Source organism: Larus michahellis, chromosome 3 (assembly GCF_964199755.1).
Source record: "Larus michahellis chromosome 3, bLarMic1.1, whole genome shotgun sequence".
Lineage (NCBI taxonomy): Eukaryota > Metazoa > Chordata > Aves > Charadriiformes > Laridae > Larus > Larus michahellis.
In genome coordinates, this window is record NC_133898.1 from 51509920 (window position 1) to 51524040 (window position 14121).

The 14121-nt window shown below is 39.4% G+C and overlaps 2 protein-coding genes across 4 annotated transcripts in view; both read right to left on the minus strand.

The window, feature by feature from the left end:
- The window catches only part of ACTA1 (actin alpha 1, skeletal muscle), a 2660-nt gene extending 2319 nt beyond the window's left edge, over positions 1-341 (minus strand). The window contains exon 1 of the mRNA XM_074580151.1: positions 1-341. This exon is cut by the window's left edge and continues 42 nt beyond it. The gene's annotated coding sequence lies outside the window, so the exon portion shown is untranslated.
- A 3972-nt stretch (positions 342-4313) lies between these two features.
- NUP133 (nucleoporin 133) overlaps positions 4314-14121 on the minus strand; it is a 39782-nt gene continuing 29974 nt past the window's right edge. For 2 of the 3 annotated variants that reach the window (XM_074580141.1, XM_074580140.1), the window contains 6 exons: positions 13452-13587; positions 12098-12216; positions 10514-10594; positions 8414-8478; positions 5884-5972; positions 4314-4560 (listed from right to left, as the gene is read on the minus strand). In XM_074580141.1, the coding sequence (XP_074436242.1) occupies positions 4424-4560; positions 5884-5972; positions 8414-8478; positions 10514-10594; positions 12098-12216; positions 13452-13587 (627 nt within the window). In that variant the 3' untranslated portion in view covers positions 4314-4423. The remainder of the gene's footprint in view (positions 4561-5883; positions 5973-8413; positions 8479-10513; positions 10595-12097; positions 12217-13451; positions 13588-14121) is intronic. The other variant, XR_012586158.1, reaches the window with a different exon arrangement.

A 14121-nucleotide genomic window follows, 5' to 3' on the forward strand; every position in this document is an offset into this window, starting at 1 on the left:
AGGCCTCCCCGCTCCTCGCCGGGTAGCTCGTGGGCCGCCGCCGGCCGCCGAGCCTTTTATCGCGGCGGCGGCCGGCCCCCAGGAATGCGGCCCCGGCCGTCGCCATATTTGGGCCTGGGGCCCGGCGCGGCCCCGGCCCGGCGCTGCCCAAAGAAGGCGCTCCTGGCCGCGGCCCAGGTGAGCAGGGCCCGGCCGTATAAGGAGCGTCTGCCGGGGGCACCCCCCCCACCCCCAACCACCACCCGCCGCCGGGGCCGAAATAATCCCCCGGCACCGCCGGGCCCGTTAAGGGCAAAGCAGGTGGGGGCCGGCGCGGCGGGCGCGGGCCCGGGCCTTGCGGCGGGGGAGGCCGGAGCGGGCCCGGGCCCGCCGGGGTGTGAGGGCGGAGCGGGCCGCGGCCCTGCCGGGGCTGGGCGGGCCGGGGGAGGCCAGGGGCCCTCGGCTGTGCCCCTTTTTTTGAGTCAGGGGCCGCAAAGGGAAATGCGGCCCCCACGGATCTCGCCTTTTTTCAGAACAGGAGGGTACCGGGCAGGAGGAGGAAGGGGGTTGTGAGGGAAGGCGAAAGGATGAGGTCAAGCCATGGTTTGCAGGTAAAGCCGTCGTACGTGGTGACAGCCCGCGCAGAAGCCACAGCTTTACACGCTGACATAAGCCATACATTTATTTTGTTTTTCTTTCTGTGATTTAAAAATAGAAAATAAATGCAGGGGATAACATCTGTTAGACAAATGCCTGAAGAGATGCCCGGTGAAGCATTAATCCCAGTGACCGTCTGGTCCCAGAAGCCTGATGTGGCCATGGATGCTGGTGCCGTTACCGAGTACCCATTGCTGGCTGCTGAGCTGGGCTGGGCAAGATGGGAATCCTCCAGCTATTCCTGCGGCTCACCCTTCCCAAAAGGAGCGCAGTCTCACAGGCAAGTCATCTCTGTCGAGATGAAGGTACCGCGCCAGCAAAGAGGAACAGTTCATCTCCTTCAGCTATGGATATTTAAGCAGAGATTCCGTGTGGGACACTCAGGAGATTTTATATAGAAATTCCGGTTACTGATGGAAAGAAGAGGCAGTAACGCAAACAGATTTGCAGCCCTGACAATGAGTCGATGCAAATCAACTTTCAAGACCTTCTCTGCAGGTACAACTGGCCAGGGGTAAAGCCTTTTAAAATTTAGGGAGTCAGGAGATGAGGAAGAAGGAATAGTAAGCCAGAAGCATTCGTGCTGTGACGAGTCTCCTGCAACTGAAGGCATTTCTGCAGCTGATTTCCTCCACCGCAAAGCAGAGCAGCGGGGCCAACAGAGAAGCAGACAACTTTCCTTCTCCTCTATTTAATTTCTGCACCCTCCAGTTTGGCAGCGTTCCTCTTTACCTCTGGCTGCTCCCTATTTCATTCTGCTATAGATTTTAATTTCCTGTCAAGTTACTGTATTAAATATACGCTGGGGATAAAACACCCTATTCTCTCATACTGTTCTTCAGCTTCTCGTACTATTTTTCAGTTCTGTCATCGACAACTGGCAGTACAAAAATCAGAAGCCTGAAAGCACTTAAAGGCGTCGCAGCCATCAAATCCATTTACAGAACTGTAATGCTCCCTGTCGATTCCAAAATACGGTCAGTTGTGTTGAATCAGAAATCAAGTAACAGACAGCCTAACATCGCTGAAAGATAAACATTCTTAATCCTTCAATGAAACCTGATGCAAGCATAAACCCACTCTATCCCTTCTGTTGGTTTTTTTTATTATTTTCTCTCTACCCCAATCTAGTTTACAGCAAAATGCCCGACGGCAACATTAAATCCTTTTAGTTCTGCGTAAAAGATCATTTTCCGCACTTAGATCTGATATTTAGCTGGACTCATGAAATGAGTTTGATTTTGGTCCCAAGTCAGAAACTGTTTGAAGTTAGTTTCCGGAACAGAGCTGGGCACAAAGAAGCTCACTATCCATAACACAGAGCTTCTGAAATTGATCACAAATGACAACTGATAAGCTTTCCTGCTACTCTGGTGACAACAGAGGACGGAAGTGTGGACATGCTGTACTGCGTGTATTTTCCATTAGTGACAAAACAACTATTTGAGAAACAACATATACTGCCTTATTCAAAAGGAGCTATCCATACTCCTCAAGCCGTTTTAACCAAAACCTGCATCTTTTTGTCTCAAGTTTATTTCTGTTTTTGTTACACTTGGAAACAACCTAGAGCTCTGGCATGCCCTTCGATATGTGGTGGTAAATGAAGGCATCCTCCCTGCGCAGTAATCTGAGATGGGAGTTCTGCACCAGAACGGCTTATTACATAATGAAAGGGGGGATGAAGCGGAGGAAGAGCCCCAAATCCCAGCCGCTTCAAGCTTCCCAACAGAACAGTGAACCAGCTCGACACTCCTAAGTACAAGGACATTAAACTTCAGTTTAGACACGGAAGTTATTTTAATGAGGTTTTATGTAAGTAAACTCATTGCCTGTAGCCTTCTGTTTTGGCAATAGTCAGATGGAAAGCTGTTGTACAAGTGCCAAAACGCGTCCCAGCCCAGCAATAGAATAAAACATTAGCTGCGAAGCCTCTACACGGCTGGTCGTTCCCCGAGAACCTGGACAGTGCTTTTACACCAACCGGAATAAACCCATCCCAGCAGAGAATCCAGGCCCTTTGGAACAGACGGACAGCTAAGGATGAGCAGAAACGCCCGCTTCTGGAACAAGTTTTCTGGGGCGTGCCCTGCCCCTCCTGACAGGACACAGGTGGTCGGCAGCCTGGGAGGGGATGAGATATCCCCAAAGAGATTTGCTGTGGATGGTCAATTAAAGAGATTCCTCTTTGAGCAAAATTTAAAGAGTCTAGTAAAAGTTCAGGTAGAACGTATTTCAGCAGGGGGTGGCAATCGTTTGTTAGATTATTCCCTTTCGCCCAAAATGTGAAGTTTATCAATAATGTGAAAGCACCTTTAAAGTAACATTTAAACAAGCAAGTGGAATTCCTTTAAAGCTTTAAATGAACCCCTCCTTTGAAGCCGAGAGTTATACCCGTACTTCTTTCGGCTACACAAGGCTGCAGAAGAGCAAAGTTGGCTTCTTAGAACAATCTTAGAAGATGACTGCTAGTGCATTTCTTTCCCATATTAGTTAGAACCTCTCTAGATAAATCTATTCTTCCAAACATGTTCAGACTCTCAGCCCAGCTTACTGTATTAGTACAGGGAGGAGAGGAAGCCATGGAAGGGGAGCTGTGCTTTTAAAACTAGAAACTGGATTCTCTTCAACCAATTTAACTTCTGACCTTCTCAGCTGTTGGATCAAATTGTTGCAGCCGGCATCGAGCCAGACAAGTAAAACATAAGGGCATGCAAGTTGCTCTGCATTCACTCTCTGGCTGTTGAGCTACTTGCAAAAGGAAGGTAAAACACGTCAGATTAAAGTAACTTTTATTTAAAGATTAAAGTCTGCTGCCACTCAGAATAATTAAAATTGAAAAGTTAAGAAGTGATTTTTTTTTTTATTCCCATGGCAGAGATAACTAACTGGGGCAGCGGGGCTAAAAAAAAAAAAAAAAAAAAAAAGGAAAATTAGTAGCATCAAGCAGGAGAGAGAACAAGTCGTCGAGTAAGGAAGATCGTGCTGGACTCCCACACTTTCCTAACTGCTTTCTAGGTTTCTTCCAAGCCTAGGTTCAAGCAGTTGCTGTGAATGACTGCATGGTGAGCTCTTCATCTCATTTTTACATGTATTCTAGAAATCTGCATCTAACTTAAATGAAAGTTAAATAGATGAAAATATTAAAATGTTTTGAAAAAGTTTAATCTTACAGATATAAACTGTAAGAATATTTGCTGGACCAGAGGACTTTGAATGAGAACCGTGCTTTATTCCTTTCTGTCACGGACAAACTGAGTGACCAGTGATAAGCCAGTTACCCTTTTTGTGCCAGTAATCTTTAAGGCAAAATTGAAATTACTTAGTTTCTACAGCGAAAACTGTTGTACAAAGAGAGAGCAGAGGTATCTTATAGAATAATCATTTGTTTCTTCAGTAAGCTACACAGTCACCCAGCATTAACGTTTTCAGTATGCTCTCTGAACTGAAATCACAGCCTCAGTGATTTGCCAGAGCAAAGTTCCCACCTTCTGCAGTGGGTCCCACATTTCACCCTCTGCGTCTGCACATGAGGCCCAGGCAGCACTCGTACCAATGAAGATATAAAATGAAACAGCAAGTTTACAAAAGGCACAGAAAAAGAAAACATTATTTTTCTTCTGCCTGAAAAACACACTTCTGCCTCCCTTGACTAAATCTATAAATTTAAGACCAAGTCAATTACTCATATACATTTTTATTACAAAGTTTTAGCAAAAAAAAAAGAACAGAATGTAACAAGAGTAACAGTTCTTTAGAAAAAATATTTTTAAAAAAATAGTGAGAATCATGCTTGTCCATGAACGTAGAATTCGTAGATTGCCTTTAACACAAATTCGAAGTAAGCACTACGTTTCAAGTTGCCGAGTTCGTTCGCTTGTAGCAAGTCCTTCACCTCTGGTAAATATTCACTTAACTGAACTCCTACAACACAAAACCTTTTATTACAGCACTGATAAAAGTACTTTGCAGTAGCAGTTAAGACGATTTTTAAGTAAACGCCTGTGCCTGCCTCAGAGTTAAATTACTCTTGGAATTGAGGAGATTTAATTCTATTATACATGTCAAGAAATACAGTAAAGCCTGTAAAACTGAGTTTAAAAAAAATTTCCTACCCCAACAGAGCTTCTCAGTGAATTTATGATTAAATCTAAAATCCTTAAACCTAGAAACCAAGTATTTACATAACACTTCAACAAAATAAAAAAAGAAAAGGAAGATCAGTCATATAATAAATATTTATATCATCAGTTGCAACATTTCAGTGTGGCCTGTGAGAATCTTACAAAAGGAAAGAAATGGACAGGATTGAACACAGAAAACTAGAACTGTCCTGACGAACTTATTTTTGTATTTTTGACATGGAGCCTTCTCTGTTCTGGAAAAAGTTCATATGCAGAAATATTTAAAACGGACTTTGACTCCAAATTACTTCTCGCCTCTTCTCTCCCCCCTTCAGCTGTAACTTCCACAGCCATAACTTCCCATGGTCAGCTTTAACTGGGGAGGAGGTGGTGGTGGGTGTTTTTTGTTGGTGGTGGGGTGGGGTTTTTTTTGTTGTGGTTTTTTTGTTGTTTTTTTTTTGTTTGTTTGTTTGTTTTTTTAGTTTGGGTTTTTTTTTTTTTTGCTTTTGGGGCAGGAAAACAAAAAACCATTTAAGCTAAAATAGATTAAGCTCTTCTGAGTGACATCGTCCTGGCTTGAGGTAAAATAGAACCAATTTTCTGTTCAGTAATTTTACTTTTCAGTTAAGTCTCTTCTAACTAACTGTACTCTCTGAAATCAACAGCGTATTTTTCAGATAGTGTCAGCTTCTAGCAGAGTCCTGATGTTTCTAATTAATACCAAGGAATGGTATGCAGAGAGGCTCCCGCTTATACTTATTGCTCAAACCATGACACAGACAAATAGTTATTAATCCCTTATGTTACATATTTAACTCCAGAAGACATACTTTACTGTACAGTAAGAAACTGCGAAAAATCCGATAGCTGCCCTACTGACCAAATAATCTGAGGGTCCTAAGATTATAATCAAGAAATCTGCTCATCTCTTACCCATTTCAACATTTTACAGAGATAGAATTAGTTCCATGCGATTGTAATTATCTAGTGGAATGCATATGGAAGTTTTCATTACTCTGAGATTTTATTAACACTACTTCTTACATACTAGTGTTCATCTTAAGCAGTTTTTGAAACAACTAAACAATTTCAAGAAGTTCAATTGCAGTTAAGTACACTTTACCTTCTTTCAGTAGCTTCTGTAATACTTTCACAAATATACTATCTTTAGAGGCTTCAATTGGATCATCTTTACCATCTGCACTGGACCATCTGCAAGTCAAAGAATAATTTGTGGAAAGAATTGCACAGATGAAATCAAATGAAAATTAACAAGAAAAATATGCAGGAAATTGGATAAATTATCAAAGGTGATTAATACATGTTCACGTGTAAGTGTTATGTGCTTGGCTATAGCTCAAAGCAAGAGGTTTTTTCTGCTTCAATTTTTCTTTATTCCAAGAGTAAAACTGCAATAAAATTCCACTACTATAACGTAGCCTAGTTAGGAGGACAACAGACATGCTTTCTGTCTTCTAAACTGTGAAATAAAACATTATTTCTTTGACAAAATCAAAAATATTATCCATCAAGATAAGAATTACCTATTCTCAGTAATTATACTTTATGATTGAGATGATGCAAGTATAGTTTTATTTTTGGTAGAATAAAGCAAAAGCAGCAATTTGCTAACGTATTTGGAAAAAAACCACACCAAAACAAAAAACCGAACACTGAGAAAAGGAAGGAGGAGGAAAAAAAATTGTAAAATCTAAGTTGCAAGCCTGTAACAGCACACACAGACACAAAACAAATACAGTTTGTCTCATTTGTGATTAAATGTGACAGTGAAGACTCCCGAATGCAAGTCTCATCTGTGATAAGAAAAATCCCAAACAGATTTTTCCAAGAGAAAGAATATTTTAAATGACAAATCTTTCATATTTTCAGAGCTTTATGTGAAGCAGTTTTAAGTCCACATCAACCTAACTTCTTTGGCTGTAGTTCTCACCTTTCGGCAGTTAAAATTTTCTGTTCCATATGTAAAACTGCCAGACAAAACCAGTTCTCATATCACTCCCTAAACCAGCCTGAATCTCCCTGGGCCAATGGGACATGCTTGCCACAGATCTGGACCCAGCTCCCAGAAGATATTACTGACAAATCCTCTGTACTTCGCTGAAACCGTGGTTTTACCCTGGATGTCACTTAAACTCCCAGACTTCTAGGAGTCCCTCTTTAATTCTACTGTGAAGAATGTGAGGGAAGAAAGGACGGAGGGAGGGAAGGAAAGGGAAGGGGGATTTGAGGAAACAAATCACTCTCGGGCACAGAGGAGGACAGCGAGGACCCTACCAGAAGGTCAGGAGTACGCTCAGCAAGGCTCTCCGTTCTACCCAAGAACCTTACCACCATTTGTAGCTGTTAAGCTAGAAAACAGATGCCATCCTTAAAAGTAGGTGTTGTAACGTGTCAAACACTTACTTTTGCACACAGATGAAAGTTAACACTTCCTCTTTTGAAATAGCGAACAACCACTTTGTAAGCCTTTGTGAGCCTTGCTGGACTGGAAACCTAAACGGGGCATCAAGTTTTCTAAACACTATTCAGTGCAAAGTGATCTCAAATTGCATCTGGTTAGCTATCAGAGTGGGCAAAATCTTGTCAGCAATATGTGATTTAAATGGTTTAAATATTATGTCCAAAACTCTGTTCTTGGCCTGGAGTAGACAGGACATAAACCAATTATTGGACTGTTGCCACGGAGGAGTTCTGGATTCTTCTGTCTTGAAAATAAGAGGAAGGGAAGAAAACACTTGGAATAGCGTGAACCTGTTTCTGCATATTATTTGTGTCATATGTGACAATAACCTAGTCATGCAACTAGGAACTGATTTTCTACAGACCACTGTCCTTTGGAATCTATCCTATGCGTAAGTGTGAATCCAAATGCTGCTTATTTCCATTTTAATCACAAATGGCACAGTGCATTTGGAACATATTCTTTCCTGACCTTTTCTTCCTTAGATCCTGTAGGAACATGGATTGGAGCTAGAAAAGCTGGATAACTTCTGAAAATTAGAAAGGGAGGAAATGCCGTTTGAGTTATTTAACCTGGGAGAGAAGAGTAGCACTGCTTGATGAGAAGATTCTTCTGACCAATTGGATTCAGCCTGGCTTTGGTGCTGAACATCCAAAGGAGTGACTCTTTTAAGTAGCATTTAAGGCTTCAATTTCTTACAGTCAAGAATGGAGCTTTAACTCAAAAAGGTCATGAACTTGTCGACGTAGTTCAATGGCCAAAAATAAGTGAAATAAAAGTTTGCAGAAGTGACCTCTGCACGTGTTGCTCTTAAAAAGCTTCTATTTGAGATACTTCAAAGGAAAAAAAAAAAGTTTCAGCATCAGTCATTCTTTTACCCTAGCAAAGGGTTCAAAAATGAAAGCTGCCTGGGGACATTTCTGTCTCAGGTACTGAGAATGCATAGCAGTTGTCAGTGAGCTAAGCAAATAAAAGTACTACAGACTTTTTTTTGCTGGGGTTTCACTTTACAAGTAAAAAGACACATTCAGATCAGATACATCATACTTTACTAACCTTATACTATGAAATTCAATCTTTTCAGTGAGCTAGAGAATAGTATACTAATATGTAATTCTGGAAAAGCTATGTCACAAGTACTCCCAGTAATTTATATTTATATTGGACTTACTCATCTCTTTGGAGAGCCTTACAGAGAATTTTAAGCTTAAGATCGTTTACGTCCACTTCCTCTTCCTTCAATTCATATAAGGAGAAAAGACAGGTAAGTTAAAATTATTGGGTTTTTTAAGAAATAATCACTCTGTTGCATAGATTATACCAATGAATGAGATTCTTCAATTACCAAACATTGTTTTTAAACACGTGCTATTTTAACAGATGATCCGATCAGACTGTTGGAACACCAAAGACTGTTCATTTCCATTTGAAAACACGTCTGAGACTTCCTACCTCACCACGTGACTGATGAAGACTAACTACTTCAGTTTGAAAAAGGACCCATTTTAAAGCACATGAACAAATACCAATTTGTAAAGCAGTGTATTTTAGGCAAGTTTTATTTTAAAGTGTGCTAAATGGTGACTGAAGTCAAGGCTCTTTTCTCAGCATGGCCAAGCTGACTAGCATCATTAGCGTCCACATTAAGATGTATGTTTTATGAACATTTTAGTAAATGTCTTCAAAGATACACATTGGTCTTGGAACGGGCAATCCCTTCATTGCACAGAAACTTTGAGATAATTAGTGTCAGAGCCCCTTTTAAAATAAAACATCAGAAAAAAAGACCAAATATTTTTTTCCACTGCTCAGTGTCCCGAAACATCACCTCTACTTTAAATTCCCCTCATAAGAGAAATTGCGAACTCTTCAATCGAGAAGCCTGGAAGCAGGAAGATGGGTCTCGACTTTATGCTATGCTTTTGCAAGAGAAAAGCACGTAAAACTAGGGAACAGCTAGTTTTTAGGCTCCAGTCTAAATCACCATCTCTGATTTGTGCTGAATGGTTCTACCAAAGTTGTTAGAGACTCAAACATCTGAGCAAAAAAATCATTTAAAATCTCATGTTTTTAGAGTGACATTTATTTTATTTAGATCTAAAAAAACCCAAACCCAATATAGTTGTCTCGGTGTCCATGAATTGTGTTGACAAAATTTAAGAAGAAAGCTAATCTAAAAGAAAAAACCAAATGAGTTCATTCAAATTTATTTGCCTGCAAAATATTATTTTTTGGACTACTTATGTTGTAAAAATGAAGGCGGAAGTTAGAAAAAAAAAAATCCATTGACTTTTCTTTTTAAACTAAAGAGAACTAACTCAGAGTAACATACTATCCTAAGCAGTAATACTCCTTCCTCAGTACACAAAATATAATATAGTACTAAACGCTGGACAAATTAACACATTCATACATAAAGCAAAAAAACCCTAGTTAATAACAGTAAAGAAATGTTATTCAAAAGAAAATTTGTTAAAAGAAATGCAATTAAAACCAATTTAAAATCAATTTAATTTAAAAAAAATATAAGGAAACTCATAATTAACAAACCAAAGCTATTGAAGGACAACAAAATGTCTCAATGGTGTTTACAAAGCACTACTACAGAGAGGATTTTAACTTGGAGACCTACCCAGACTTGCAGGAACTGGGATAATCAGAAGAGAGCTCTCATTTTCAATTAGAAAGGAATACTTTTGCTGAAATAATACAACTTCAGCTTTTTAGCAAAGACTTTTTAGCAAAGTTAATTCAGTTTAAAGCTCCTCAGAAGCTGATTTATTCATGCTTAGTGGAAAATTACTCCTGACAAGATGCTAGATCATACAATGAGATGCAGCGAGAAAGCAGATAGCAAATCTGTGATACAATGCTATTTACATGTTAAAAAGCTGGTGACTATCCCACATTATCTCATGACAATCAGAGAAACCGCCAATAGGGAAGAGGCAAGAACTAAACTACTGAAAACAGATGATCTTTGTCCTGTTTGGAGAAAGCCTGCAGGGAAGCAGGGCTCTAAAAAAGAAACTATAGACTATAAATGGGAAGTGAAGATGAGGAGTGTCATTTTTCTTAAGTGATCTAAACCACATTTGGCATTAAGTCTCCAGTGACTTAAAAACAAGCTAAAAAAACACATCGGGGTTATTTTCAATTACTGTACACTAAGCTAATATGTTAACTAACTACAGATGCACTATCCTAGCTTAAATAACAGTAAATTTAAAAACAGCCTCTGGATTAGAAATCCTTCAAAAACTTTTCCTACCTCATCAATATATTCCAGTAGATCAAGTGCTTTCTTGAAGTCATACTCATTGGCCCTTCGGTTCTCATCACATATGTACATCTATGATGTGAGAGATTAACACAGAGAATTATTTTTAGCCTACAAACTAATGTAACTGATATCATGGACAACTCATTGTGGGAAGACCACCATGTATTTTCCACTTACATGACCTTCTCATGAAAATATGTCTTGATTCAACTGCAAGTATTTTTATAGCAAGGAATAGACTTAAGGTTTTAGAGCAGCATTCCACCTACATGACAATGGTCTGTGGACAAATGATATTGGATATAAGGCTGCTAGGTTTCAAATTTAAATGCCATTTAAGGCTGTAACATTCCTGGACTATTGTAGCCAGAGCTCAGCTCCACAAATAAGCTCTGAGAATTATTTCGGTAATTAAGCTCAAAGCAGTACTTAAGCACACGTACTGCCTTTTAAAAAACAGACAAGTTTGCAATCAATATTTCACACACGCGCCCCCCAGCAAAATTCTACATTAGTACTTTAAAGGAAAATTAACATTAAAGCTCTTTTTATTTACCCCTTCTGAGTTTCATTCTCACATTGCAAGCAGTAAGTATGAACAGTGGTTTGACAATAGAGATAATTCAGAAGGAAAACTGTAGTAGTGCCAGTGCTTGCCAAGGCACTTCCTAGTCTCCCCTAATTCCACACATAGTCTCACTTAAAGATACAGGTAATGACTTCAAAATCTGCTATTAGCCTTGTTCTAAGAAAACAAGGAGAATGTAAACAAGCACACTGTCAGCCTTTGATTTTCCACAAGATTACAGGAAAAGAGTTGCAAAACAGACACCTAGACAGGACCCGATTTGTTTTACGTGTAGCATTGTTGCTCAATGAAAATTTTTTGTGTGCATCACTGGATGGTAAAAACATGCTGCCGACAAGGCAGAAACAACAAGGCTACTGGTCGCTGGCTACCAGCAGAAAGGGGTGTGGAAAGGGAGTCAGTGCTGTTAGTGAGCCCTGTACTGGAGCAGTTCATGGTTTTGTTTCAGTATGGGTTGGGGGTTTTCTGGTTTGTTTTCGAAAAAGAGGAAGAAAAGAAAAAAAAAGGAGAAAGACGTCGGGTGCCTCTCTGCAACAGGTGACCAAAAGTCTCTCCTGCTTCTAGCCCCTTCTTTTTCTAGATTGCAGCATCCTTCTCCACTAAGGTGGAATTCCTTGCTCCTTCTGCCTTCCAAGTTCTGCCCTACTGAGAATGTAACAGAAGGTAAAAATTGTCTCATATCCAAAAACTGGCTTAGACCAGTAAATCAGCGTCTGGCACTGATCTGATTTGCTTTTTCTCCTAGCAGCACCCTAAAGCACACGTTCAACAAAAAGAAATTTGAACTAAAAAACAGCATTTTGAAGTTTGGTGCTGGCAGAAACTAAGAAAAGATTGACAAATTCACATATCAGATCTTGAGGTGCTTAGCAAGTCATGTAAGGGATAAAGATGGCTGTGATCTTCGCATTTATTTTATTGCACAGAAACAGAAAACATGCTGGAACTTTACCTGTGTAATGAAGAAAACATGAGATACTTACACTGATGAGCTGAGATGCAGACAACACTGGCATATCATTGAGGTTCAGCTGTTTCTCTGCCAGTAATTGTTCAGGGAGTGTCTCCTGATGTAACAGAAAGCGTTCCTGTTCTGATATTTCTTGTAGTCATTTAAGGAAATGAATATTTCATGTTATTAAAATTTAATAATAAATTCTATGGAACAGTAATAACTGTCAAGTCACAACATTATTCAGGTCTACAAGTGTTTGTGATGATGGATTCTGTTTGGACACTTATTTATGTTCCTGAAGCACAGGAATACTTCAATATTGTCATCCTGGTGATCTAGTTCTTACTTTCCACTCAGGCTTCCAGTGTAATGCAGAGTGATAACTCTTCTTTTTTCTCAATACCATAAAAAGAATACCTAGGATTGGAGGGAAGCTGTTGCACTACGCAGAAGAGTAAGCTGGTTGCAAGTTTTAGGAGCTCCCTTTTGGCTGAAGATTTGTGCCATGGACCTGCTCCATCTCCTGAATTATTCCATTTTTGATTGTTTTACATTCCAGTATAATCTGCTCCAGGGTTATAAATTTAGTAGGTGGAAACAATCAAAACGGAATAATTTCACCCATAGTATGTGAACCCAACTGCTGCCCATCCAAGTTTCACTGCATGGTAGAAAGGAGCATTTTGTCTGTTTAAATGGATAAGCAGAATACAGCAGAAATAATTATTCCTTATCAATAGAAAACTGATACACAAAGAGCTTAAGTTTTAAAAGCTATGTCATGTGTCATATAGAAATAATACAGCATAATGAGACACTCACTGTAACCTTTCTAGATACAGAGAGAGTAGGATGCTGAGAAAGCACTCCTTGATCACAAATGTATATATTTGTGGATGCATTATTACAATACAACATAGTTACAGAATTTCCTTGTACAGCCTAAGAGTCTCAGGACTTGAGAACAATTAAAAATTGAGAGCCATTCAATACATACGCTTTAAGAAATTAAGTAATTTTTACCTTGCATCTGAAATGTAAGATTTAGCTTCATCTACTTCAGAACCGTCTAATGACTTCTCAAAAAGACTGTGCAGCTTGTTATTTATACCAATATTTTGAGTGTTACTAGAAAAAGTGAAAAGGTACAAATTTCCCTTGTTCATAGTCCTAAGTCACAGGTGAAGGTAAACACTAAGGATACTGCCTTATGCCGTCTTCCTTATCCTTCCTGCAATGAGCAAAATCATGAGCCCATTTATCCTTACCACATTAAGTTAGAGCCCGCAGCCTAATAAATGAAGTATCTGCAAAATTAACATGATTCCATTTCAATAGCTTCATTAGTCTCTTCTTCGCTTTCCTCTGGTTTTATTTCTTACCTTCTATTTTCTCTTGCAGTATATCTTCTGAGAAGTCAGATGCCAGTGCGGCTAATTTGCTCAAGCCAAGAAGTGTTTTCTTCTTTGCAAAATACCGGGTCTCCGTATTTGCTAAAGTCTGCAACGTTCTGTGAGCCTGAAATTAATCAAAGATGTTAGAAATCAGTTTTAGAATTTAACGTCAGAAGGTTAACAGATAGTGATTTAATCTGAACTGCAGTCTCACAGCTATTTATTGTTTGTAATACTGTAATCCTTATTTTTAAAAGTCATACAATTTGCACATTAAACCTCTGCATTGTACTCTTCAGGAAGCGATATAGATCTCTACCCCAATTATAGCCAAAAAACCATTTTTAATACTAATCAAGAAAAAACATCTTAAGATCAAAGGGTAAATTGCAACTTCAGGTATCATACCTCTGGGATCTTACTCAAGGCTTCGCCAAAAAAGTCAGGCAAGTATGCTTTGACAGGAAAACTTTGCATATGGATTGATTTACTTGGTAATTCAGGAATTTGAAAAACAGAATTATACATATGACCGCTGCAGTAATCTAGCATTTAGGAAAGAATCTGTCACACAAAGGAACAGAAAATTTCTCTATATTTTGTATATTTTAGAATCCTTGTCCCCCCTTCATAGTGGTTTGCTATAAAAGACAAACCT